The sequence below is a fragment of the Lycorma delicatula genome, chromosome 13 (assembly GCF_047948215.1).
Source record: "Lycorma delicatula isolate Av1 chromosome 13, ASM4794821v1, whole genome shotgun sequence".
NCBI lineage: Eukaryota > Metazoa > Arthropoda > Insecta > Hemiptera > Fulgoridae > Lycorma > Lycorma delicatula.
In genome coordinates this window covers 20,039,924-20,065,004 of record NC_134467.1, presented here as the reverse complement: position 1 = coordinate 20,065,004, position 25,081 = coordinate 20,039,924, and the positions used below count along the sequence as shown (strand labels likewise).

Genomic DNA, 25,081 nt, shown 5'->3' with positions numbered 1-25,081 from the left:
TTTTATTTTGTTACCGTGAAAACGAATACATTAAAAAATAACATTACATTACAAATTACAAAAATACATTTACACGAAATTACACTTCAAAATTATATCAAAAATTCCGAGTAAAATTTAGTAAATAAATAATAAGTAATAATCCATAGAATAAATACAAAAAAAAAATTACAAACATTTCTGTTTTATGTTTTATACTCGTATCTCGGCAACCTCTCATCCAATTTTAAAGATTCAAACGGCGGATGTATCAGCAGTCCGAGCGTTAACTGATTAAAGAATGGGGTACCCTCTTGAACGACCGAATCTTGGTTAACCGGAAATTAAATCGTTAAGCCCAATGTATTGTTTGCAGTTGCCCACCGTAAAATGTACCGATTCGATCTTCCACTAAAATTTAACTTCCACTTTACAGCGCAGCTGTAAAGTATAAACTTATAAAAACTAAAACTTAGAAAAAAACATACGTAAAAAAATCTTAAAAAACACTACTCTTAAATTATAAACGCACTAAAAGGTAAATAATTTTAGGACGTTATCTCAGAATTGATTTGACAACAAGCTTTGATGGTGATGTGTACGATTGTGTGAAAGTCATAGCTTTCAAATTAAAAATTTGATATTTTTGCTAATTTTTTCATATGCCTAATGAATGGCCTAAGTACAGGGTTCAAACCTACATAAAAAAAACATAGGTAATAACATCACATTTTTAATTTGAAGCTATGACGATCACATTAATCTTACATATCACCATCAAACCGTGTTGTTAAATCCATTCTGATATCCCATTCTACGATTAATTTTTACCTTTTTGTGTGTTTAAAAATTTTTTTTACATATATTTTTCTTCATAAAATAATGAATTATAACCAAAATGTTATACCAAAGAAAGCAGGGGCAGATAAATGTGAAGAATACAGAACAATTAGTTTAACTAATCATGCATCAAAAATCTTAACTAGAATTCTATACAGAAGAATTGAGAGGAGAGTGGAAGAAGTGTTAGGAGAAGACCAATTTGGTTTCAGGAAAAGTATAGGGACAAGGGAAGCAATTTTAGGCCTCAGATTAATATTAGAAGGAAGATTAAACAAAAACAAACCAACATACTTGGTATTTATAGACCTAGAAAAGGCATTCGATAACGTAGACTGGAATAAAATGTTCAGCATTTAAAAAAAATTAAGGTTCAAATACAGAGATAGAAGAACAATTGCTAACATTTACAGGAACCAGACAGCAACAGTTATAATTGAAGAACATAAGAAAGAAGCCGTAATAAGAAAGGGAGTCCGACAAGGATGTTCCCTATCCCCGTTACTTTTTAATCTTTACATGGATCTAGCAGTTAATGATGTTAAAGAACGATTTAAATTCGGAGTAACAGTACAAGGTGAAACGATAAAGATGCTACGATTTGCTGATGATATAGTAATTCTAGCCGAGAGTAAAAAGGATTTAGAAGAAACAATGAACGGCATAGATGAAGTCCTACGCAAGAACTATCGCATGAAAATAAACAAGAACAAAACAAAAGTAATGAAATGTATTAGAAATAACGAAGATGGACCACTGAGTGTGAAAATAGGAGGAGAAAAGATTATGGAGGTAGAGGAATTTTGTTATTTGGGAAGTAGAATTACTAAAGATGGACGAAGCAGGTGCGATATAAAATGCTGAATAGCACAAGCGAAACGAACCTTCAGTCAAAAATATAATTTATTTACATCAAAAATTAATTTAAATGTCAGGAAAAGATTTTTGAAAGTGTATGTTTGGAGTGTCGCTTTATATGGAAGTGAAACTTGGACAATCCAAGTATCTGAGAAGTAAAGATTAGAAGCTTTTGAAATGCGGTGCTATAGGAGAATGTTAAAAATCAGATGGGTGGATAAAGTGACAAATAAAGAGGTATTGCGGCAAATAGATGAAGAAAGAAGCATTTGGAAAAATATAGTTAAAAGAAGAGACAGATTTATAGGCCACATACTAAGACATCCCGGAATAGTCCCTTTAATATTGGAAGGACAGGTAGAAGGAAAAAATTGTGTAGGCAGGCGTTTGGAATATGTAAAACAAATTTTTAGGGATGTAGGATTTAGGGGGTATACCGAAATGAAACGACTAGCTCTAGATAGGAAATCTTTGTGAGCTGCATCAAACCAGTCAAATGACTGAAGACAAAAAAAAAACCAAAATGTAGGCACCGGAATATACCGATCACTAGCGGAAAATCCCGATTCGTTAGTATCGATTTCTAATTTAACTTTCGTTATATCAGTTTACATCATTAAAAAAAAAAAAAAATGTTACATAAGAGGTAATCGATTTAAGACGCCTAATAATCCCCCTTCCGAGACGCCGCGCGCCGGGACAACCTGCCCGTAGTGCCTAGCCTCGGAGGCGTGCCATAGGCACGCTTTTAGATTATACAGCAATTGTTTATTATTTAAATAATCAAAATATTACTGTTAATTATTCGAGGTTAGCAAAGCGAGCGTAGTTTTAGTTTGGTTAGACAATATCTATAATTTTATTTATTTCCTTATTAAAATATACCGTTTCAGTGGCGCCATCTAAGAATTAACTAAGTACATAGGTAGATCAGGTCGCCTACTATATTAATACCAAATTTTTTTATTTAATGAATCGGAGATATTTGATTTTGTTATAACAAATTTCTCTGTTATATATATAATTTTGAAAACCTTACCAAATTCCAATTTGATTTCCTCAAGCGCTTTCGGCTATTCTGCCATCTTCAAGAGGAGGATAATTATATATATATATATATATAAATATATTTTAGCGTCGATAAATTGTTAATATAAATTTAATTATGTATAGTTTTTTTTATCTGTTTATGCAGAATTATTAGTTTTAATAAAACCTCACTATTTTTATTATATTTTTGAAAATTGTCTAAAATTGAACCATTTCTTTTGGTGCAGAATATTTAAAAAAATATTTCAAAATATAGTTACATGCAAAACTCTGCTTATATACAAGATTATCATAAAAGAATGGTGCGGTTTCAGTAATTCATAGGAAGATTGTAGGGAAATTTCTAGATGTTATATTAGTATCCCTGAAAGCCTCCAACCCAAAAGTTTGTTTATCAGCAGTTGTAACCACGTCAGTTCTTGAATTGTTGTTGCGGTGAGTTAATATGTTCTCGGATAAAGACAAAGCAAAGTGTGTTTTATTGATGGCCGAATTAAAATCCGTAATTTTAGTTCAACGTGAATTCGGAAGAGATCCACCGCACAAAAATAACATAACACGTCGGTTCAAACGATTCGAAGAAATCGGATCGGTTAAGAAACGGGAAATCAACCGGCAGAACAAGTTTACCGGACGAAACGGTTGAACTAATTAGACCATTGGCAATTAGAAGTCCTGGGAAGTCCATCCCCCGTCGAATTAGGTATTCCAAAATAGACAGTTCACAAAGTTTTACATAAAAAAACTGAAATTACACGCTTGTAAAATCCAGATACTGCAGGAATTGAAACCAACCCGATGATGGTGTAAAACGTTACAATTCGCTGTTGAAATGTCGGACAGAATAAGTGAAAACGAATCATTTTTAGATTATATAATTTTTACAGACTAAGCTACATTCCACGTGAATGGATGTGTTAACAGACACAATTCACGAATACGGGGCTCTGAAAACCCACACGCAATTATCGAGAAACAACGCGATTCGCTTAAAGTTAATGTTTGGCGTGGTGTGATGAAAAATCGTGTAGTAGCACCTTTCTTCTTTACTGAAAAAACAATTAATGGAGTTGCGTATCTTGACATGTTAACCGATTATTGCTTTCTTCAGCCGGATGAACTCAAAAAATTCATCGACTTCATTTCCAACATGATTGTGCTCCCCCGCACTTCAAGGCATCGGTCACGGACGCTTTGAACGAAAAATTTTGAGTACGATGGATAGGCCGGCAAGGACCCGTACTTTGGTCTCCAAGGAGTCCAGACCTGATGCCTTGCGATTTTTTCTTGCGGGGGTACATCAAAAGCGTTGTTTATAGACAAAAAATTCGCGACCTAAACCCCTTAAAAAACAGGATTAATGAAGCAATGACAGCCGTTAACGAAGAAATGTTAATTAATGCTTAGAAAGAAGTTGAGTATCGTTTGGACATTTGTCGAGCGACTAAGGACGCACATACTGAAATTTATTAATTATGTAAAAAATATGTTTGAGACGACAAATTAGAAGAATAAAAAACATAAACTGTAAATAATTCTGTTTTAATGTAAACCATGTTCAAAACCGCACCATTCTTGGTGCGGTTCAAAACCGCACATTCTAATCGTGTAATATAAAATAGAACTGAATATCTGATAAAAAATGTAAGTCTCTATCATTTATAATTTTTTGAAAAAGGTACATGAAGACTGAAAAATGTAGTTTCCTAGAAAGAACATTTAAAGTTAGACTAACAATTCAGAAAAAACTTATACGTAGTTCACTTTCTTGAAACAATCCTGTACCACATGTTTCATCATGTTCATCTTCTGTATCCTTTTACTTTTTTCTTTCTTCTGAATAATGCATTTTAATTTCTGCAACGAACTATTCTTTTACGATCAACGTCCTTTAGGATGGTGAAACCATTTTCACTAACTTTTAATTTCAAATCATTTAGCGTATCAATTTTCTTTAATTCCAATCTTTAGTCGCTATTCCTACATACATAGTTTTTGCTATTCTTCTCCAAATCAATGCATTAAAAGTTTCATTGAGTTTCCTGCAATGCATTTCCGCAACAAAATTTCGTTACGTAGATCTGCAAAAACTGACATTTTCAACACGACTGATTTTGGATTTTAATACTTATGTGAATAAAAGTTACTAGTTACTAAATTTCTGGAACTGAAGAGTTTAATTTGAAGTAAGATGATAAAATTCCAAAATTATTCAGGTTTGTCACATTATCATTTCATTGTGGTCAAATTCTGTTCTGTTGAAGCATATGAAACCAATATTTTTACGTTGATTTCCAAGAAAATGATAATCACAAAATATAACTTACAAATATAATAACGCAAACCTACTCAACACCAATGAAAACATAACCTTGTAATCAAATGTATTAATGCAAAAATTCAATACGAAAGCTAATTAAATTTTTACTTGTAAATATGTAATAATAAATCACAAAGCGCAAAAATATAATTCTAGAAACAAAAACTGAATTTCGAGAGAATAACATCATTTTATTAAAAAATTAATGAAAATATTTCTATCTGACAAAGACACATAATTTTTATAGCATTGGAATGAGGAAATTTTAAACTATAAAAGGTTAAAACTCTAATAATATTTTTAAAGTTTTTCCAGTATAATTAAATAATTTTATTATTTGTTTAATTACACTTCATTAAAAATTTATATAATTAAGTATATTCTTGAATGATATAATTATCAAGTAGTAAAGTATTTCATTCAACAAATGAAATTAATAAATTGAATTATATAAACTAAAAAAAATTAATACAAAGATAAAAATATTTATGTTTATTTATTAAGCTTGTAATTTTTAACAATACTGTGTAAAATTTACTAGGTTTTTTCACAATTTTTTTTAATTCTTTAAAAAACATTGATTTTACCAAAGAAAATCAATATTAAACTGTAAAAATCATTAGAAACTAGAAAAAAGTAGCACCATAATGAGATTAATCACCTGTTTTAGAGAATGCGGACAAGAAGAGAACCCGGAGACTGGCCATTTTGAATGATCCTAAACTGGCTGAAGTTAAGAATGTGATGCAGCATTTACCTTCAAAACGCTTGAGAAGACAATCAGCACACTCACTTTCGGTTACACTTTTGTGCATATCATGCTTGCAGTGTTCAGGAATTGAAGGAGCCAGATAAAGAAAAGCTTTAAGTGTACTGTGCATAGTTTTGGTCATTTGTTAACAACCATGGAATTGCTTGACCGTGTTTCTTTCACTGATGACGTGTGATTTCACCTTAGTGGCTAGGTGAACATCCCAACTTCATATGGGGAAGACATCCACCTTGTGATGTAACCAGTTGCCACACCACCCGCTCAATTCCGAGCTCTGGGGGGGGCTTTACTGAAGGTCATCTTTAGACTCTATAACCGATTACATCTCAGTCATCAGCCAGGCCTTGGTCAGGATGCCACCGATGTAAATGCCTTGGCAGACATCTGTATTAGTAAAATATAAATCAAATTTCACCTTCACGTTAGGCATCAAATAGACATCTTCACATTCAACCTAATATGATTCCCTCAAATTAACTGACTGAAAACGCGGAAGCGCAAACCCCGCGCCAAGTTCAGATTTGACAGCACCGGTGAACAGTCAAAACACAAAAATTTGGTCAACTGAAATAATAAAACCCCTTACACTCTCAGAAATGGGAGTGTGCATTACATCGTTGAGTAGTGGGCCCCATTTTTTTTGAAACTACAGTGTCATGTACAGAGACATCTTTACACAGTTTATTGCGCTTCTTGAAGATGATGAACGTGATTGTTGGTTTTAGCAGGGCAATGCTGCGTGTCACAGATCTAATGAAATCATGCATTTCTTGTATGAGTTTTTTTGCGAGCATATCATCATTTCTAAAGGATTATGACCCCACATTCACCCAACTGATATCTTCAGATTTCTTTCTGTGGAATTATCTTAAAGAAAAGGTCTATAAAAACAAGCTACACATACTGGTGGAACTGAAAATGATCATAGCAATGGAGATTAACAACATTAGTATACACTTGTTCTTCAATATGGCCTCAAACATGATAAAAAGAGTTTGTACTAGCATTACTGAACAAGGCAGCCATTTTGAACATATGTTGCGAAAATACATAAATCTTTTAATATTATTATTATTTAATGTCTTACTTTTTTTATTACTTTGATATTTACATATATCTCTGTATTAGCAACTACTACTCTTTATTCACTTCACCCACTGTAGTTATAAAATTAATAATCCCTAGTTTAAGAATAAAATTTTATTTATCTTTCTTACTATTTGTATTATTTATTTTTTTGTAATAACAATTATTTATTCTGATAAACTGAATGAAGGGTTTAACATTATTAAAGCCATCGCCCTCATTTTATGTGTATATATGCGTGATGTATAATGTCTGTGAATAAAGTAACAAGAGTAATTTTTTTGGCAGTCGAATTGGCAACACTGTAAAGTTACTAGTAAACATATGGTTATATGAACGGCTGATTTATATTAGATATTAGTATTTTTAGTCTATTGTTGCCACATGAGACGTAAATAAAGTTTTTGTTATACATTACAAAAATGAGCGATACTGATTATTAACAACATTGTACAATCATGTTTTGTGTTAAACTCAGTAAGAAAGGTACTGAAACTTTTTAAGAATTTAATAGGGTGTATGGAGATGATGTTCTGTCACGAGCCCAAGTTTTTAGGTTTAAAGCATTTTCAGATGGCTGGGAATCAGTTGCAGACGATCCTCACTCTGGTAGACCTTTAACGTCAAAGTTGAATGAATCATAGACTTTTGTCTACAGGACAGACTGTAAATCAATATGTTTACCGAGCAATTCTTGAAAGAATGCATATAAGAGTTGCCTGTGTGAGACCAGTCATTAAAGATAACAGGATGCTGCATCATGACAATGCACACACATTGAATGAATTTTTGGCAAAGAAAAACATTCCTGTAGTTCCTCAACCACATTGATTTGAGTCCCTGCAACTTTTTCCAGTTGCCAATTTTAAAAACACACAATTTTGGAACAGTAGAAAAAAAAAATAATCGACCATATGAAGAATATTCTGGTTTCCAAGTTCCAGCACTGCTATGAAGAGTGGGAAAACCGTTTGAAGCGTTGCGTGGCTTCTCAAAGGAACTATTTTGAAGGAGTCCATGTATAATTGGATAGTAAATAAAATGTTTTTCTGAACCAGTCTCATTATTTTATTTACAGACCTTGTATATAAATGATATACGCAATCATTATTTTATATATAATACAACTTTAAAATCACTTTTTTGATAGCATAGCATGGTTTTTTAATTTATTATAGTTTAAAAAGTATACTGGTTTTTATTAGGATACCACATTCATGTTTTGATATTTTTATGGCGTATCTATATATTTATTTGATAAACACATGTCATATACATGTGTTAACACTTCTTTGATCTGAATGATTTTCAGTTTGTAATAATAATACATTCATTCTTTGTTACTACAGACCTCCGTTTAACAGATTTTGAAAGCAGCAGATAAAATCTGGAGCAGCCGACTCAATTTAAAAGTCTCACGTGCATTGGATGGAACTGTGGCAAACAGTTCCATCCAGGCAAACCGCAGTTCCATCCGTGGCTTGTGTCCAGTGTTGCCCACTGGACACAAGCCACTGCTTCAAAAACTGACCACAATTGGCGGCAGTCACTTCATTTATGTCAGTATAACAACACGTATAGCTCATTGTTATAGCTCCATAGTTTTTCTCCTTATTTTTTATGTTCTGTGTTTGAATTAACATAATTTTCTATAACCATGCCTTATGGTGGAAAAGTAGAAATGGGTGAATTTAACAGCAGCGCAGATGCTTGACTTGATCAAAGTTAGAAAGTGGTGTGCCTGTGAATCGAGCGTCAGATTGGATAGTGTGCTTGAATAAACACAATTTTGTAATGTAAATGTTGATATTAGCCATTCCTAACATAATCTAACCTTAGTGTCGGTGCCTACAGAAAAATTTGCTTTATCGGACTAATGTCTCCCCTCCCTTTTTAGTCCATAGTACTGGACATATGAGTGACATAATGTTTTTGAGAAACACAAGATATGCTGCCATTCCTAAGGAATACATGCTCTATCATTATACAGTTTTAATTGTAATTGAAAAAAGTACGTCATTTTTGAAAATAAAATAATAAATATAAAAAAAGCTAGTAGATTTAATTAAATATATTTCAACAATTTATAAAAAATAATATAATAACATTTATTAATTATAATGATAACAAATCACATACTTTAAATGAAATTATATATTACAAGATCATACATTTAAAATTAAATAATAACTTTATTTTTAATAATTATCATTGTAATTATCATTATATTCGTCATTATAATCATTATGATTTCTTGGAGGAGGCGGTGGAGGAAATGGAGGTCGTGGTGGTCCTCCGAATGGAGGAGGCGGCATATTACCAGGAGGACCTCCTCTAGCACCAGGCGGTGGTGGAGGTGGACGCCAGTTTGGTGGTGGTGGTCTTCCTAAAATAAAAAAATATTAATAAAAGTAAAATTAAAACTGAATATGTACAAATTTAATAAAAATGGTTATCTCTTCTATGCCCACATTTCAAATGCATCTAAACTTTCTCTCACCCCTTTTTTTTCATTTTCTGTATATATATATATACACACACACACACAAAATGTTTCTAAAGAAAATTACCAGGTGGCCCTTGCATTGGTGGTGGAGGTGGAAATGGTCCTTGCATATGTGGCGGTGGCGGCATAAATCCTCCAGGTGGTGGGCCACCTGGAGGTGGTAAAGGTGGTTGTCCTTGTTGCTGTTGCGGGGGTAATGGAGGTTGTTGTGGATTATGCCATGGTGGTGGTGGAGGCATCATCCTTGGTGGCGGTGGACCCTGAAAAAAAAAAACATACATGAAAACAAAAATTAATTTCAATATATTATAAACTAGACACCCATAAACTTTGTTGATTTTAATTTTTTTTATATAGCTTTTTTCTCATTAACTACACAAGAAAAACAGTTCAGTTTTTAAAAAAAAGATAACCTTTGAAAATAATATAAAGTTTTATTATATACAAAGAGCACTAAGAAAATTTTACAATATGACGGAACAGATCATTATATGCGATTACAGGTTAGTGCTTAGGCAGGTTCCAACCTGCATTGTAGCCACTCTAGTCAGTGTCATTTGCTTTTTAGCTGTCAGTGAAAAGAGGTAGTGATACCGAACAAGTGAAAACTGATACCGGGCAATTTTTCACATGGTTTAACTGTTGAACAGTGCACAGAGGAAACAACACCAAGTGCTTGGAGAGGATTGTCTTCACAATATTTAGGTGGTACCAAGAATTTAAAAGTAAAGGTTTTGCTCTGAGGATGCTCCAAGGTCAGATTAACTGTCTTCATCTATGATTGAAAAAACCTTGCTGCTTTACAAAAAAATACTTGAGACAAGACAAGTGTGACTTTCCACCAAATAGAGGTGTCCTTAGGAAATTACCAGCAGTTCATATTAAGCAAGATCACTTTCAAGTTAAAAGCTTGGTACCCTTTTGGTGTCACATAACTTAACTGATGATAAAATAGCACGTCATACTTCATTGGGCCATGAAATGCTGAGAAAATTTGAAAATGGGAATCTCCCAATGTGAACAGTATTGTGACAAAACTTGGCTGTATTTTTATGACGTCCCAACCTAGGCTAAAAATTGAGGAGACCCCTATAGCTGTTAATAAATTCAGATCACTGAATCAGAGAATGGTGACTGTATTTCTTAGAAGAGGAGTTTTAGAGCGAGTTATGTTAGAAACTAAGATGACAGTTATAGGGAAGTGGTATACTGAGGAATGCCTGCCTAAAGTTGTCAAAGTTCTCTCATGAAGCCGAGTCCAAACGCATAGATGGACACATGGTCATCATGATAATGTTCTAACGCATCACTCCAAAGTTTTTTCCTAAGTATTTGGCCAGCACTAGAATAAAACTGTTACAGTACCCTTCCTACAGTCCTGGTCTCAGTCCATGTAACTTTGCACTTTTCTTCCAGGTGAAGCATTTTATTAACGATGATGTGACCTCCTATAGGAGTCAAATTAAACCTCCTACAAGATTTGGGATGTGCCCAAATCTCTAACAAAACATGGGAGGGTTTCTTTTAAGACTGGTTTCGACGGATAGAGAAGTCATATTGTAAAACTTCCAAGTACCTTTGTATAAATATATTTTAAGGTAATTGTAGTTGTTGCGTAATTAGTGTTCTTATTTCTTTATTTGATAAAAAAAACTAATGAAATAAAAAAAATAATAAATAAATTTTCTATAAAACATAAAAGAAAATTGAATTACACAAGAGCATTTAATAGATTAGACATCTCTATCAGGAAAAACACGGTTGCCTATAAATTACAAATTTTCCTAATTTTTTACCTTTTCCCACAACTGTTTAAAAATGACTCCATCCCTGTAAAATAATCACATTCTCAAAAACCATTTAAAGTCAAAATTACATTTACTAAACAAAAATAAATTGAAATATCATTTATTATTATTTTAAATGTATGCTACTTAAGTTTATTTTATCATAGAAAAACATTTTCTACTTGATTTAACACATGTAAGATTTCTTTCATAATTTTATGTTATATTATTTAACTCTTAATTATGGTGTGATATAATTAGTGAGTAATGACACATATTTTTCTTGCTGTTTCAATATATTAAATTCTTTATTTTTTTCCTGGTAAAGAATTCTTCAAGCTATCAATAAAATTTGTTATTGGGTTGTTAGTATAGTTTTCCAATTTTAATATACGTCAGTTTAAACATGAGAAATTTTGGTAATTTCCAAATCATAATGCTTCCTTTCTGTGCTTCAGTTTAAAGATTTTTTTTTTATACATATTTAGCATGCTACTTTCATTTTTTGGGTTAAAATAACTGGATTAACCACCTAAATTGAGCTTTAAATGCTTTACCTTGAATAAGTAAATTTGTAAATATTGTGTTATATTAACTTGCGGTAAATACAATTTGTTGTTTTGCTTAGTTTGAAAAATTATTTCTTTAACCATTAATTTTTATAACATGAAAGTTTTAACAGTAATTAAAAATGTAAAAAACAATAATAAATCAAGTAAGCTGAATGATAAAAAGATCCTTATGAAGGATTTATGCAATGTAGAAACCTATATATATAAATATAATAACTTTCAACGTGGTATATATATATATATATATATATACACACACACACGAGGTGCAACAATAAAGTAATGAGACTGATTTTTCTTTGCAAGATGTGGCAACCCTGCAGCTTGTGTTAGGCACACCATCTTTGACCTTGGTCTATAAGCTACTTCTAGTCCAAGTGGCACATTGATGCGACTGCTTAGTCGTGAGTTGTGCTGTAATAAGTGAACACGTGTTTGTGTCTCTCGTCACAGAAATGAAACCGCAAAATATTGCGAAACGGTGTGCCATTCTTTTTGCGTTAAATCGGGTGAAAACGCGACGACAACTTGCGGTAAGCTTCAGAAGGCTTTTGGAGAGGAGGTTGTGTCAAAAGCTCAAGTTTTTCGGTGGCATAAAATTTTTAGTGCAGGCAGAACGAATGTTGAAGATGAAGACCGCAGTGGACGACCATCAACCTCATGGACAGATGTCAACTTGACCAGGGTGCGTGAAATCGTATGATCTGATCGAAGATTATCCGTGAAAATGATTGCAGAAGAACTCAACATCGATCGAGAAAGGGATCGTCTAATATTAACTAAAGATCTTGGTACGAGAAAGATTTGTGCAAAAATGGTCTCCAAAAATCTCCCACAACAACAGCGAGAAACACGTTAGCCGATGTGGCAGCCAATCTGTTAGAGCAAACGGAAATCAATCCAGATTTGTTGAGCCGTGTTATCACTGGTGATGAAGGTTGGTTTTTTCAATACGATCCAGAGACAAAACGCCAAAGTTCGCAATGGTGCTCAAAGGGATCATCACCCAGACCAAAAAAAGCTCGTATGTCAAAGTCAAAAGTGAAACGCATGCTTGTGTGCTTCTTTGATTCCAAGGGAATTGTTCATAAAGAGTGGGTGCCTCCTGGACAAACAGTTAACCGATATTTCTACAAAGAAATTTTAGAAAGACTTCGTAAACGAGTTCTTCGTGTCTGTGTCAACATTGCTGTTAATTGGATTCTCCATCATGATAATGTGCCATCCCATACTGCTCTGTCAGTAAAACAATTTTTAACCTCAAAACAAATTTCAGTATTACCATAGCCACCTTATTCACCAGATATCGCTCTGTGCGACTTTTTTCTATTTCCAAGAGTCAAAATGGCAGTCAAGGGACACCATTTTCAAACAACACAAGATGTCCAAAAAGCCGTGACGAGGGTCTTGGAGGATATTACAGAAGATGAGTTCCAGAAATGTTACCATCAATGGCAGAAGCGCTGGAATAAGTGTGTGCAATCAGAGGGGAACTACTTTGAAGGAGGCAACACTAAACATGACTAAAACAGTAAGCAACATTTTTTTTTTCACATCAGTCTCATTACTTTATTGTCGCACCTCGTATATACTCAAATAAAGCCAAAATTAAGTCTATTAATTTATTTTTACTTAAAAAGTAGTGGTTAAAAAATAATTAAAATAAATTCTTATCTATATCAAAAATACTTACAGGTTGATTCATCATAGGTGGGGGTGGTGGCATTTGTCCCATCGGAGGAGGTGGTGGACCACCAGGTGGCATATTTGGAGGCATATTACCCATCATAGGCGGTCTAGGAGGTTGTTGTGGTAATGGAGGAGGCGGCATACCACCACCAGAAGAAGGAGGCATCGGAGGCATAGGCGGTTGATTCTGTTGCCTTGGTGGCTGATTCATAGAATTTGGAGGCATCATAGAGTTTGGAGGTAATGGTGGTGGCATTTGCATCGGTGGAGGTTGTTGTGGTGGTGGTGGTAATGGTGGCGGGGGCATTGACATCGGTGGAGGAGGCATAGATGACGGTGGAGGTACGGGCGGTGGTGGTGGGGGATTAAATCCAACTGGTGGAGGAGGTGGTACCATTCCTACATTAACCACATTAACTGGCGGAGGAGGTGGTGGTAATGGTGCAGGAGGCGGTGCATCTGCAAACAACTGATGCGGCCTGAAAAAAGAAAAAAAATTATTTGTATCAAAATTATGAATTATTAGATACAAGATATTATAATTTTACTTGATTTTACAAAAAAATATTCTTATTAAAATAATTTTTTTTGTGTTTGTCAATGGTCTGTGTTTAATAGTTAATACCTGATCGGTCTCCAATTCTTCTTCACTTTCAAGCTGTGTTGTTTCTTTCTCTCTTCTGACCATTTCTTGGTACTACACTATCCACTTCCTTTCTGGATAAAGTATTGCGCCTTCCAAAGTATATAAAGTATTTGTTTGAACTAAATGACATAATTTTATCTCCATTACATTTACCAAAAATCCTCTTGCATAGGCTGTTAGGGCTCATTTTTGCTAAAGTCTATAAAATGCTAGTTTTCATTTGATACATGTGAGTCTGTCTGTTTTGAGGAAGAGTTAGCCGATTCTTCTGCATTTTCTAGCTTTCATTATTTCACCTGATTCAAGTATATTTCTTATCATCCTTCTCTTCCTAATTTTTATTTTATCTACTTCTCCCTGATTTAATTACGCATTCTGCATTATGCAGGACTTAAAGTTGAACTACTACAATGTAATGACTTATCTTACCCATACTGATATTCATTTTTTGTGTGCGCAACACTCAAAATATTTTTTTTTATCTAATGAAGAATTCCACAATAATTTCATTTTTGAAGCTTTTGACAGCAAATGAAATATTACATTATATTATTTCTTTGTTTTAGAATTTACCAGCCAATATAAATTTTATTATACACGTCAAAAAACCTCAGTCAAAAAAATAAACATAAAATAAATGCTTATGTCCTTACAGAATATGAACTTCTGAAACATTAACTTCCATATGGCCAATGGAAAAATTGCACCAGCAAGATATGTACATAACAACCTGTATTTGTCTTACTTGTCAAGCTCTATTACTCTTCAAACTTAGAAAATTATTCTTTCCTTCAAAACCCTTTTTTTCCATTTTATTGGTTCTTTCAAAAAATGAAAACTGCAAGTTCCATATAATAGTATTGTAAAAAACGTACTTCAAAAAAGAAGTTTCTATCTTGACAGGAGAAATAACAATAAAAAAGGTAAGACTATATACTGAAACTGACTGTCAGCCGGAATTGGAATTAATGTGGCAGTTTAGGTGGTTTATATTTTATTCAATATATAGATATATTTTTTTTTTTACTGATATTATCTTTTTAAGATTCATGTTATTCCTCTGCATGTTTAATTATACTTTAAATTCTATTAACAAAAATCATGAAGTACAGAATTGTGAGATAGATTGAGGTATTTATATAGGAAAACCAAATATATCCTTTAAAACTAGATCTCTTGAATGTTACAGAAATTACAAAAATAATAAAATTGGTTTATCTAATATGACAGACCATCTAATAAACAATAAACATTCTATTCTGATATTAACACAAATTTAGAAATGAATAAAGATGACATAAAATTAAATATGTTAGAAAAATATTATACATATAAATACAAACAAAATTTCAATTTGATAAACCATCAGACAGTGTTTTAGGGAGACAATCTTGTAAAAACTGCATCTAATAGCAGTACTCGTATAATAAATTAATACGAAATCTTTATCATTTTAGTATTTTTAATATGCATTTTAATTAAATATCTCAATCACGACTAAGGATGCAGGATCCTGCAAAAGTACATTCAAGGTAAAATCTTATCACAATATTTTGTACTAGGTGGTTTATATTAATAATATTCAATATTAATAATGATATTAAGTATATCATCCAAATGTGGTACGCGATATACATAAGTATAATGTATATTTCTTTAACCACAATTTCTATATAACTATTTTTTTTTACAATTCTTTTTCATAATTTATAATATGAAATTTCAGTTTTTTTTTTATTTCAATAACTAAGACAGAAAAATTAATAATAATATATAATTAATTATCACCTATCAGCTTGCGATAATGGATTTTGTGCGGCTAATAATCTTTCAGCAGCAGAACCGTGTCTTTCACCTTTAGCATCTTTTTTATAAGCATATGACACAGATACAGGTCTATTACATAAATACTGACCATTCATTGCATCGATTGCAGCATCTGATGCATCAAAACTAGCATAATTTATAAATGCAAATCCTTTTGAATTACCTGTTTCTGGGTCACGCATTATCTAAAACAAAAAATAAAAATCAGAATAAAAAATTTTTATATATTAGCAATAAAAACTGATAATAAATAATTATCAATTAAAACAATGGTTGAATCAGTTGATATCATTATCCAAATTATGTACAAGGAACGGTATTTTTTGATTAATTGGGAATTTGACCCACATGTATTTAAATTGTCTTTTGTGCAAGTTCAGCTTTTACCATATGCTTCACCAAATGGATGGACTGATTTAGGCAATTCTTTTCATTTTGTAGAGAAAGTTCATCTGACGGTCCTTTTTTTAAGTTATTTCTAGATAATTTGCTAACATAAATGCTTTATTTATTTATTTTTTAGCATACTGATATATAGACTAATTAATGTATTTTGATATTCAAAATATTACCATATAAAACTTTACAAAGATTTGTAAAAAAAAAACAAAAAAAACTTTTATAGAAAGAATAATAATGGTTGGCAATAAATGACCAGCCGACTTTTCCCCATAGTTTTATGAATAAATGTTAATGCAAGTATAATTTGACTGTAAATTTTACCTTGTGGTTTTATAATGGATCTTGTATAAACCAAAACCACTGCTACCAACTGATCTACTCAATTTATGGCACAGAACTGAAGCACCTGTCACTTCCATTATTCCAGGTAAATGTATTTGACAAATTCGCCTATCAGTTGGATGTGTGCCACATGGCAAAATGTGCTAACATTTAACATTTGTAGGGAAAACTGCAAGTTAAGAGATACTAAAAAGCTTTTTAAACTCTGAAATTCTTTTTTGTACACCCTTGTGTGTATATATATATATATATATATATATATATGTATGTATATAAAATTTTTTTGAACATTATATTCCACTGTTCCAAATAATTATTAAGTACCAAATAAATATTTAAATCCACCAAACAAAATTCAATAAAATTTAAGAACACTCACCTATTATCTGTAGCGCTTGAGCTTTATAACTCGACCATCATGTACAATTAGAAATATCGTTATTTTTAAAAAAAAACATATATTTAATATTTTAAAATCATTAGTATGTATACGTTATTGGCATATAAAAAATTTCCTATACTAACCATGGTAAGATAAAAACTACGGATTATCAGAGTATTCAATCATTACATCAGTCAGGTCTACCGAATTAACAAATTTACAATCAAATTCAATATGTTAATAGTCCATATTTATTAATACAATATTTCTCTAATATGCAAATTTCATAATTATTACTTATGTTAAAAATTCTTAAATTGTTGTTGATGTAGTAATATATTTTTTATTAGATGTTCCATAACATTTGAAAATTTAATATTACATTTTTCCTTTACCATCTAGTGCTATAGCTTCTAGAAGGTAAAGTATTGTAACTGGTCCAATTTGAGCACACAAAGTTTTCACCAGATCTTGACGTTTTAACACCTAAGGAACCCAAAAAACCAAATGGAAATATTCCCAGAATTAATGTTGATATGTATGTACACAGTGTACTAAATAACTAATGACACTGATTTTTTTTCCAGGAACACTTTTAAGAAAAGCGCCAAATATGGTAACCATTTCACCCGCTAGATTGTGCTGAACACGCAGACACTTCGATCGTGTCGATCACTCAGCCAGAGCATGCACAATTGCCGTGAACATAACGTTATACAAGTAACGGCGGTCAAACATAGCATCAAATATCTGTGATAAAATTTTACTTAAATTAGGAAAAACAGCATCAGAAGTTAACAAATGTATTTTAAGATCGACCCAGAGACAAAACGTCAAGAGTATGGAAAGGCATGGAACATCGTCATCGAGGCAGAAGAAACTTAGGTAGCAGAAATCACGCATTAAAACAATAGTGATTTTTTTTTCAATGCTTCTGGAATGATCCATCGTGAATTTTTACCTGAGGACACAACAGTGACTGGGTAGTGCTACTTAGGACTCATGCAATGTCTCTTTGCTCGCATGTGTTGTGTCAGGATGCATCAGTTCTAAAGCAAAAGTTAGGTTTTCCTGCATGACAATGGACCGGCTCACTGCACGCTACCCGTGAAACAGCTTTTGGCATCAAAACAGATCTGTGTGCTCAAACACCCACCCTATTCACTTGATTTGGTACCTGGAGCCTTTTTTCTATTTCCAAAAATTAAATGTGCTTTAAAAGGAGAATGTTTCAGTGACATTGAGGACATCCGACGTGCTGTGCCCGACAGACTGAAGGAAGTACACAATCAGGATTTCCAGCGTTCTTTCAACAACATATGATCAATGTAAACGTTGTGTGGAGGTGCAAAGGGATTATTTTGAATCTATGTAACTGCAAAATTAAAATAAACTTTGTAGTTTCAATGCAATGCTAGTGTCTCATTACTTAATTGGCACACTGTGTACGTCTATTCGGTGTTTCCTTCTTATACCTCTAGAACTACTTGACCTTTTGACCAAACTTGGTCAAATTACTATGTATGGGGCACTGATACCATTAAATTTAAAGGTCCAGGGGGTGAAGCAAGGTCAACCTCAGTATTTCGAGACATTGTTTTGCTTAATTAAGGTCATACTTCTCTTAGGCATATTTGTTAACAATTAAAAAACAATATTTGCAAAATCGCTGCTCCACCCCAAAAAATGCAGTTGTAGTCATCTGTTATGTTGTGACATCACAGGTGAGCAGTAGAATTAAATAAATGAAAAAAATTTAAAGTGTAAAAAAGTAACTCGGTCTGGTTGAGTCTTGAATTCGATCACCCGGTTGACTAGGTACCTGGTGTCAAGCCTCATAGCTACACCAGTCTGTCGATCGCACAAGCGAAATTTGTACTATGTAAGTTGTGAAATTACATTAGTTTAGTTAGTGCCGACTGTCATTGCTAGTACCGCCGCATCTGCTCAAATTAAATTCAGTATTGTGCTTACTTTAGTTAGAATCATTGAATTAAATAAACAAAAAATACTATAATAATATAATATAAAATATTTAATATTAACATAATATTTATATTAATATAAATATGTTTAATTAAGTTGTGTGAGTAAGCTGCTCATCAGACGCAACCCACGTCAGTTTTTTTGTAATCATTATAATATGCACTATAATGAAATGTTATTATTACCTAATAATATATTAAAATCTAACAATTCATTTCAAAGATATTTACTTCAAGAATTCAACCACACATAATATTATATACAGTTAAAATTTTTTTACCAAACAAAAAAAACTGGCGTTATGGTTTACAACAAAACTGTTTTTTGTTTTCCATCTTACCTTAGGTGTTTGTAATATAACACCAAATGCAGAAAATGTATCATATAATAACTTTTCATCTACTTCTGAATCTAAATTACCAATGAAAATATTAGCTCCAACATCTAAATTCTTTTGATGTGCCGATGCCTAGAAAAAAGTTCCACAAATAATTAATGTATACAGAAAAATATTTATTTAAAAAACTTTTAATTTTTACTAATTGGAAATAATTTATACAATTTATTTCTAACAGAATTTCAGAGGGTTCAACAGCTCTGGTCATTAATAATAAATAAATTACAACAGCCTGTAGTGAAATTCCATTCAAAGTTGTTTAAATTCCAGCAAACTACAAAAACAAGTTTATTCAACATAAATCTGTTTACCCCTAATATTCTTTAATTTTTTATTAATTCAAGATGAGGTGAAACTTACAATAAAACATAGACATTAATTGAGACATAAGTAATGATGGTATACTAGTAGCGGTCAATACGAGATACTGGTAGCTAACTAATACACTTCCGAAAAACCAGTGTCTATGATGTAACAATCACCTTCTATTTATCTTTGATCATTAAATTCTGTTATAGTTCTCACATATATATATATATATATATATATATATATATATATATATATAAAATAAATCTGAAAGTATAAATATAATCTAACTAAACTTAACCTGTGCTCGCTAGTCAAGATTAGTGAACGCAGGTTAAGTTTGGTTAGATTGTATTTATAATTATATTTATTTATTATATAAAGTTAGATTATAATTTTAATTTATTTTCTCCTTTTAATGGCATTATCTAACAACTAACTACAGATCACCTTTCTTCTGCAGGTATCTTCTTGAATAGTACCAAAGTGAGATTATGACATGTTATAAATGTTAACATTTGTTAGTCTCTATTAAACAAAATATTCTTCTGGAATTCTGTATACTGTTCAATATACCAGAGAAGCTGTAGAAGAGTACTGGAACCTCCCCTTTGAATACCAATTTACTTCAGTATAGTCAGCAATCTATATATTGTTAACAAATTTGTTGTTGGATTTACTTGGGTAACACGAAGTATACAATCTTTTACACAGAATTTAAGCAACTACACAACGTTAATAGCTGTCATATTTGGTTTTATTACATTTTATATCATATCTATATTGGTTATATCTTGTACTAAGAATTCTTAATAAAAAAAATCTCTGATTAAATGATATAAAACTTCTAATGCTTAATAACAAATTAGAATAAATTTTTTTTTTAATGTAGTTTAAAACGATGTATTTTGTTACTTTTTCAGCAATCTTCAGCAATTGGTGCTGACAGCATACTACTACAAGGGGTTTTTTTTAATGTAGTTTAAAACGATGTATTTTGTTACTTTTTCAGCAATCTTCAGCAATTGGTGCTGACAGCTTACTACTACAAGGGACATTCAATAATTAAAGACAAATTGTAGAAAAAAAACTGTGTATTTTAGAAAATGAGACTTTTACTACTTCTCAACATAATCCCCACCAATATTAATACACTTGTCCTAACAATGAATTACATTTTTATATCTGATGCAAAGAAGTCTTTGTCTTCTTGTTTGAGCCACTTTCCCACAAATTCTTTGTCTTCTTTGTTGTTGCTGAACTTTTTTCCATGTTGAGGAGACTAAACAAAAGAAAATCTGAGGGAGCCAAAACTGGACTGTAGGGAGGATGGGGTAATATCTCACAACCCATTTTTCCAATGGTTTCTTCGGTCAGCTGGGTGGTGTAAGGGTGAGCATTATCGTATAGCAATATCATACCTTTTATTTGAGATCCACGATGTTTTTCTCTCATTGCAGGCTTTACTTTTTTCATCAGCATGTCTGAGTAGTACAGACTGTTTATTGTACACTGATTTTCCTAATAATCACAAAAGACGATACCTTGGGCATCCCAAAAGATGGTCAACATAACTTTTACCCTTGATGCTTGCGTTCTGAATTTCTTTCAGACAGGTGCTTTGTCTTTTGGACTCTGATTCAAAATGGTGAACCCAAGTTTCATCACATGTTAAAATCTTGTTTACAAAAGAGTCACCTTCCCTTTCAAGTCTGAACACACTTTTAGTCTTGTTTCCTTGTGTTGTTGCGTAAACTCTTTCGGGACCCACCTTGTGCTTGTTTTACTGTACTTAAGTTGTTACTGATAACATTATGAACTGTGCCAACACTTACTGCAACTGTTTTTGCTATATGTTCAACTGTAATATGTTGATCTTCACAAATATGTTCTCAATGTGGGTTTCAAGCGAAGGTATTGACACTTCAACTGGCCGGCCAGAAGTTGCTCGTCAGTCATTGAGGTTTGACCGTTTTTGAACTGTTCTACCAATTTATAAAAGTTTCCGCGGTTCATACAACTTTCACCATACTGACATTTGAGAAAAGATTTTAGCCATTTTTTCACCTTCAGAAAGCAAAAAATAGATTACTGAACGTTGTTCAACTTATATGGAAACTTCAAGCGGACACACCATCATTAAATGCAATATTGAAGTTATAAAAAATACAATTTTTATCTGTCAGCTATTCTCAGCTCAACCTAGTCATGAAAGTACAAAACTCCATCTACAAACTGTTTCATTTCTACATCAATTTGTCCCTAATCATTCAAGTCCCCCGTAGTAACTATTTTGAGTTAGGAAGACACATATTCAAGATATGGTAAAATATTTACTAGATTGAATTATTACTCTATTTCAGAAATTTTTGAGTTTAGTGTCACAATGGCAATTGTATACAGTTACAGACACACCTCGGTCTTTCATAAAATCTTTAATATATCTAATTTAACAACTGGGTTATTCATTTCAATTGAAATTATTTGTTGGAAATCTTTCACTTGCATTCCCTCAAAAGTTACCCAGACCTCATCAAATTTGTCCGTATTCAATACTGTACAAGTGTAATATACATTATTTGCACACTACATAATTTGGTTTCTGTGAAATTAAGCATTCTTAATTTACTTAAGAGTAAATTAAGTGAGATTAACCTTTTCCCATCACAATGATTCACGCTTGATTAGCGCTCCGCGAAAATATGTTGGTATGTGATTGCCTCCCTTCATAGTCGTATGCTATCCTCTTGTGAAAAAAATTTCAAAAAATTACAGTATATTAAAAAGATTTAACAGATTCTGACAACAAAAAAACGTTATGATTGGATATTTTTTATGCCTGTAACAACAAAAAAATTTAAACAGTAAAAAAATTACGATTATTTAATTGTAAATTTTTTTTTGCGCATTTCTACTGCGTTTTTTATTAGCGAAATTCTTTTTTTGCTTTGTGTTTATGAAACAGTTTGCTGATTTTAAAAATAATACTTTCAAGCAAATCGGTTAAAAATTGGGCAAAATATGATGCAAAAACCCATGTCATAATTCACAGATTAATAACATATATTAGTATAAGTGAAAGTAGATTCAGAAAAGTACGTTTTATAAAAATCCCCACCACTGAAAATGGTATTGAGATTGACAAAAAACAATTTTTACTGTATACTGTTATTCATTACGAATCATTATGTGTTACATGTTTACCAATATCATTTGTCAGAAAAGACATTTATAGACCTCAAGTAAAAGTGACGTATTTTTGACCACAAATTCCTTTTTTTTGTGTGTGTGCCGTATATCATAATTTATTATGTGTTTCAATACATCGATATGTTGCTACTAAGATAAGCTACTTTTGTAAATAATAAATAAATCCATAATCCATAATAATAGTAATTATAATACACAAGTCACACACGCACATTTCTGAGAAAAAATGGTCATATTCTTTCTACTCTAAATAAAACACTTTACATCGTATAAACGTCGTTCAAATTGTGTAATAAAAGTGATTCCTTTGTGAATATAAAACAAAATAAGCGACTTAGATGCCATATAAAATGATTTTGTAACAGCGTTTTAAAACTGACGCTGTACATAACCAGTTCCAAGGCTAAATGATCTGAAAAGGTGAAGATTAAGGTGTGGGTTTTGGTAAATGTGCAATAAAAATTATTTAGGAACAAATAATTTTATTTAAATAAAATTTAATTGAATTTAGTTACGTTAGTTTATAAATAATTTATAACTTTGACAGAAACTGTCATTTATCTGATGAAGTCACAATTCAAGACTTCTGCTCAATTTAATCTTACATGTATTACAATATTACACATGTATTGTGCAAAATAATGAGATTTTTGGTGCAGTACTATGTAACTTACCAAGGACATGACTCATTTTATGATGAAAGGCATTTCTGACAAATAATTTCACCTGTAACAAATACCTTTAGGCCTAATAATGGCATATTTCACATTCCATCAAAATCAGAGGAATCCATAATGATATATTATATTTACAGTACAAAAAGCACACTCAAAATAAACAAAAAGATTATGTACACTCATTTACAATAATTCAATGTACCTAACCTTAATTACACTCTTAGTTTTTATTAATATGATTTAATTTTAATTCTCTTTTAATTAACGTCACAATTTGTATGAGATAAAGCTTATCATACAAATTTAAAATTATAATAAAAATGTATTCAATTCCACTTACCTTATTGACTCTAATAGGTTTTCCATATAATTTAATCATATTCATTATTTTAATAGCGTAATCAGCATCATCCTCGCCAAGAAATTCAACAAAACCATATCCTTGATGCATTTGAGTAACTCTATCTTTAGGCATATGAACGTTAACTAAAACAATATTTAAAAAATACATTATGAAAAATCATGAATTACAATTTGTTAGTTAACATTCAGACAAAATATTTTGCTATTACAAAAAAATAACTATTTAATCAACAAATGAACATTAAAAAAGTGACCAAAGTGTTAAATATTCGTATATAATAAAATATTACTTACCTACGGGACCGGCTTGTACAAACAGTTCCCACATAAGGGTTTCTGAAACCTTGTCATCCAGACCGCCAACATATATAGTAGCATCTGTGCACATAAAAAAAACCTAACATGGTTAATAGTTCAAAATTATACGCCCAAATTAAAATATAAAAAGTAAATAACTGCTAAATATAAAAACTATACAAGTTAATGAAAAACGTAAACACTGACGCCATAAAAAGTGAGGTTAAAATATTGTAAACGAAAATACTGAATGTAATATTAATATATAAAAGTAACCTTAAAATAACTTATTAATTCAACATCATGATAAATTAAAATTAATACATCATTTAAACTGTTAATTACCTTGATTACGTTCCGCTATCGGACCGGCCGCCATGTTAGCGGTAAATGCAGCGTACTGTTTCTGTTACATCTGATGGATTACTCAATGAAGAATCATTTGTTGTAGTTACATTCTGGAACAACATTCTACGGGCCCATGTCTCGTTTATTAAAATTTTTTAAATAAATCAAATTACTGACTGTAAATCTATCAAAATTTATTTACTTTGAAAATAATCTAAATATCCATTACCATTTCTTAACTCAGTTGTTATAGCTTTCATTCAAAAAATCAGAATGATTCTCATTTTGTACGCATTACAGACTATGAAGTGGAAGATAATGAACATGACTATTTTTATTTAACAATCAACTATTACAATTTGAGTGAGCAAAATAACAATTTTCCCTTCCAATAAGTTATAACAATTTAAATTCTTCGTACACTTTGTGTATTTGA

The 25,081-nt window shown here is 31.7% G+C and overlaps 1 protein-coding gene across 1 annotated transcript; it reads right to left on the bottom strand.

Moving 5' to 3' along the window:
• Nucleotides 1-8,958: 8,958 nt before the first annotated feature.
• Spx (Spliceosomal protein on the X) lies at nt 8,959-24,797 on the bottom strand. The gene is made up of 8 exons (XM_075381259.1): nt 24,643-24,797; nt 24,295-24,378; nt 23,978-24,123; nt 19,385-19,513; nt 15,894-16,117; nt 13,464-13,938; nt 9,476-9,671; nt 8,959-9,291 (listed from the first exon to the last, which is right to left on the bottom strand). Exons 1-8 carry the CDS (start codon nt 24,674-24,676, stop codon nt 9,104-9,106), a joined length of 1,476 nt encoding a protein of 491 aa, XP_075237374.1. The 5' UTR covers nt 24,677-24,797; the 3' UTR covers nt 8,959-9,103.
• Between the last annotated feature and the right edge of the window lie 284 nt (nt 24,798-25,081).

Bases quoted from the DNA above. Each gene is read 5' to 3' on its own strand.
- Spx (XM_075381259.1), bottom strand. From the start codon at position 24,676: ATGGCGGCCGGTCCGATAGCGGAACGTAATCAAG. The intron at 24,379-24,642 runs GTAATTAACAGT...TTATGTGCACAG, and splicing joins GATAGCGGAACGTAATCAAG to ATGCTACTATATATGTTGGC. The intron at 24,124-24,294 runs GTAAGTAATATT...ATATTGTTTTAG, and splicing joins TGTACAAGCCGGTCCCGTAG to TTAACGTTCATATGCCTAAA.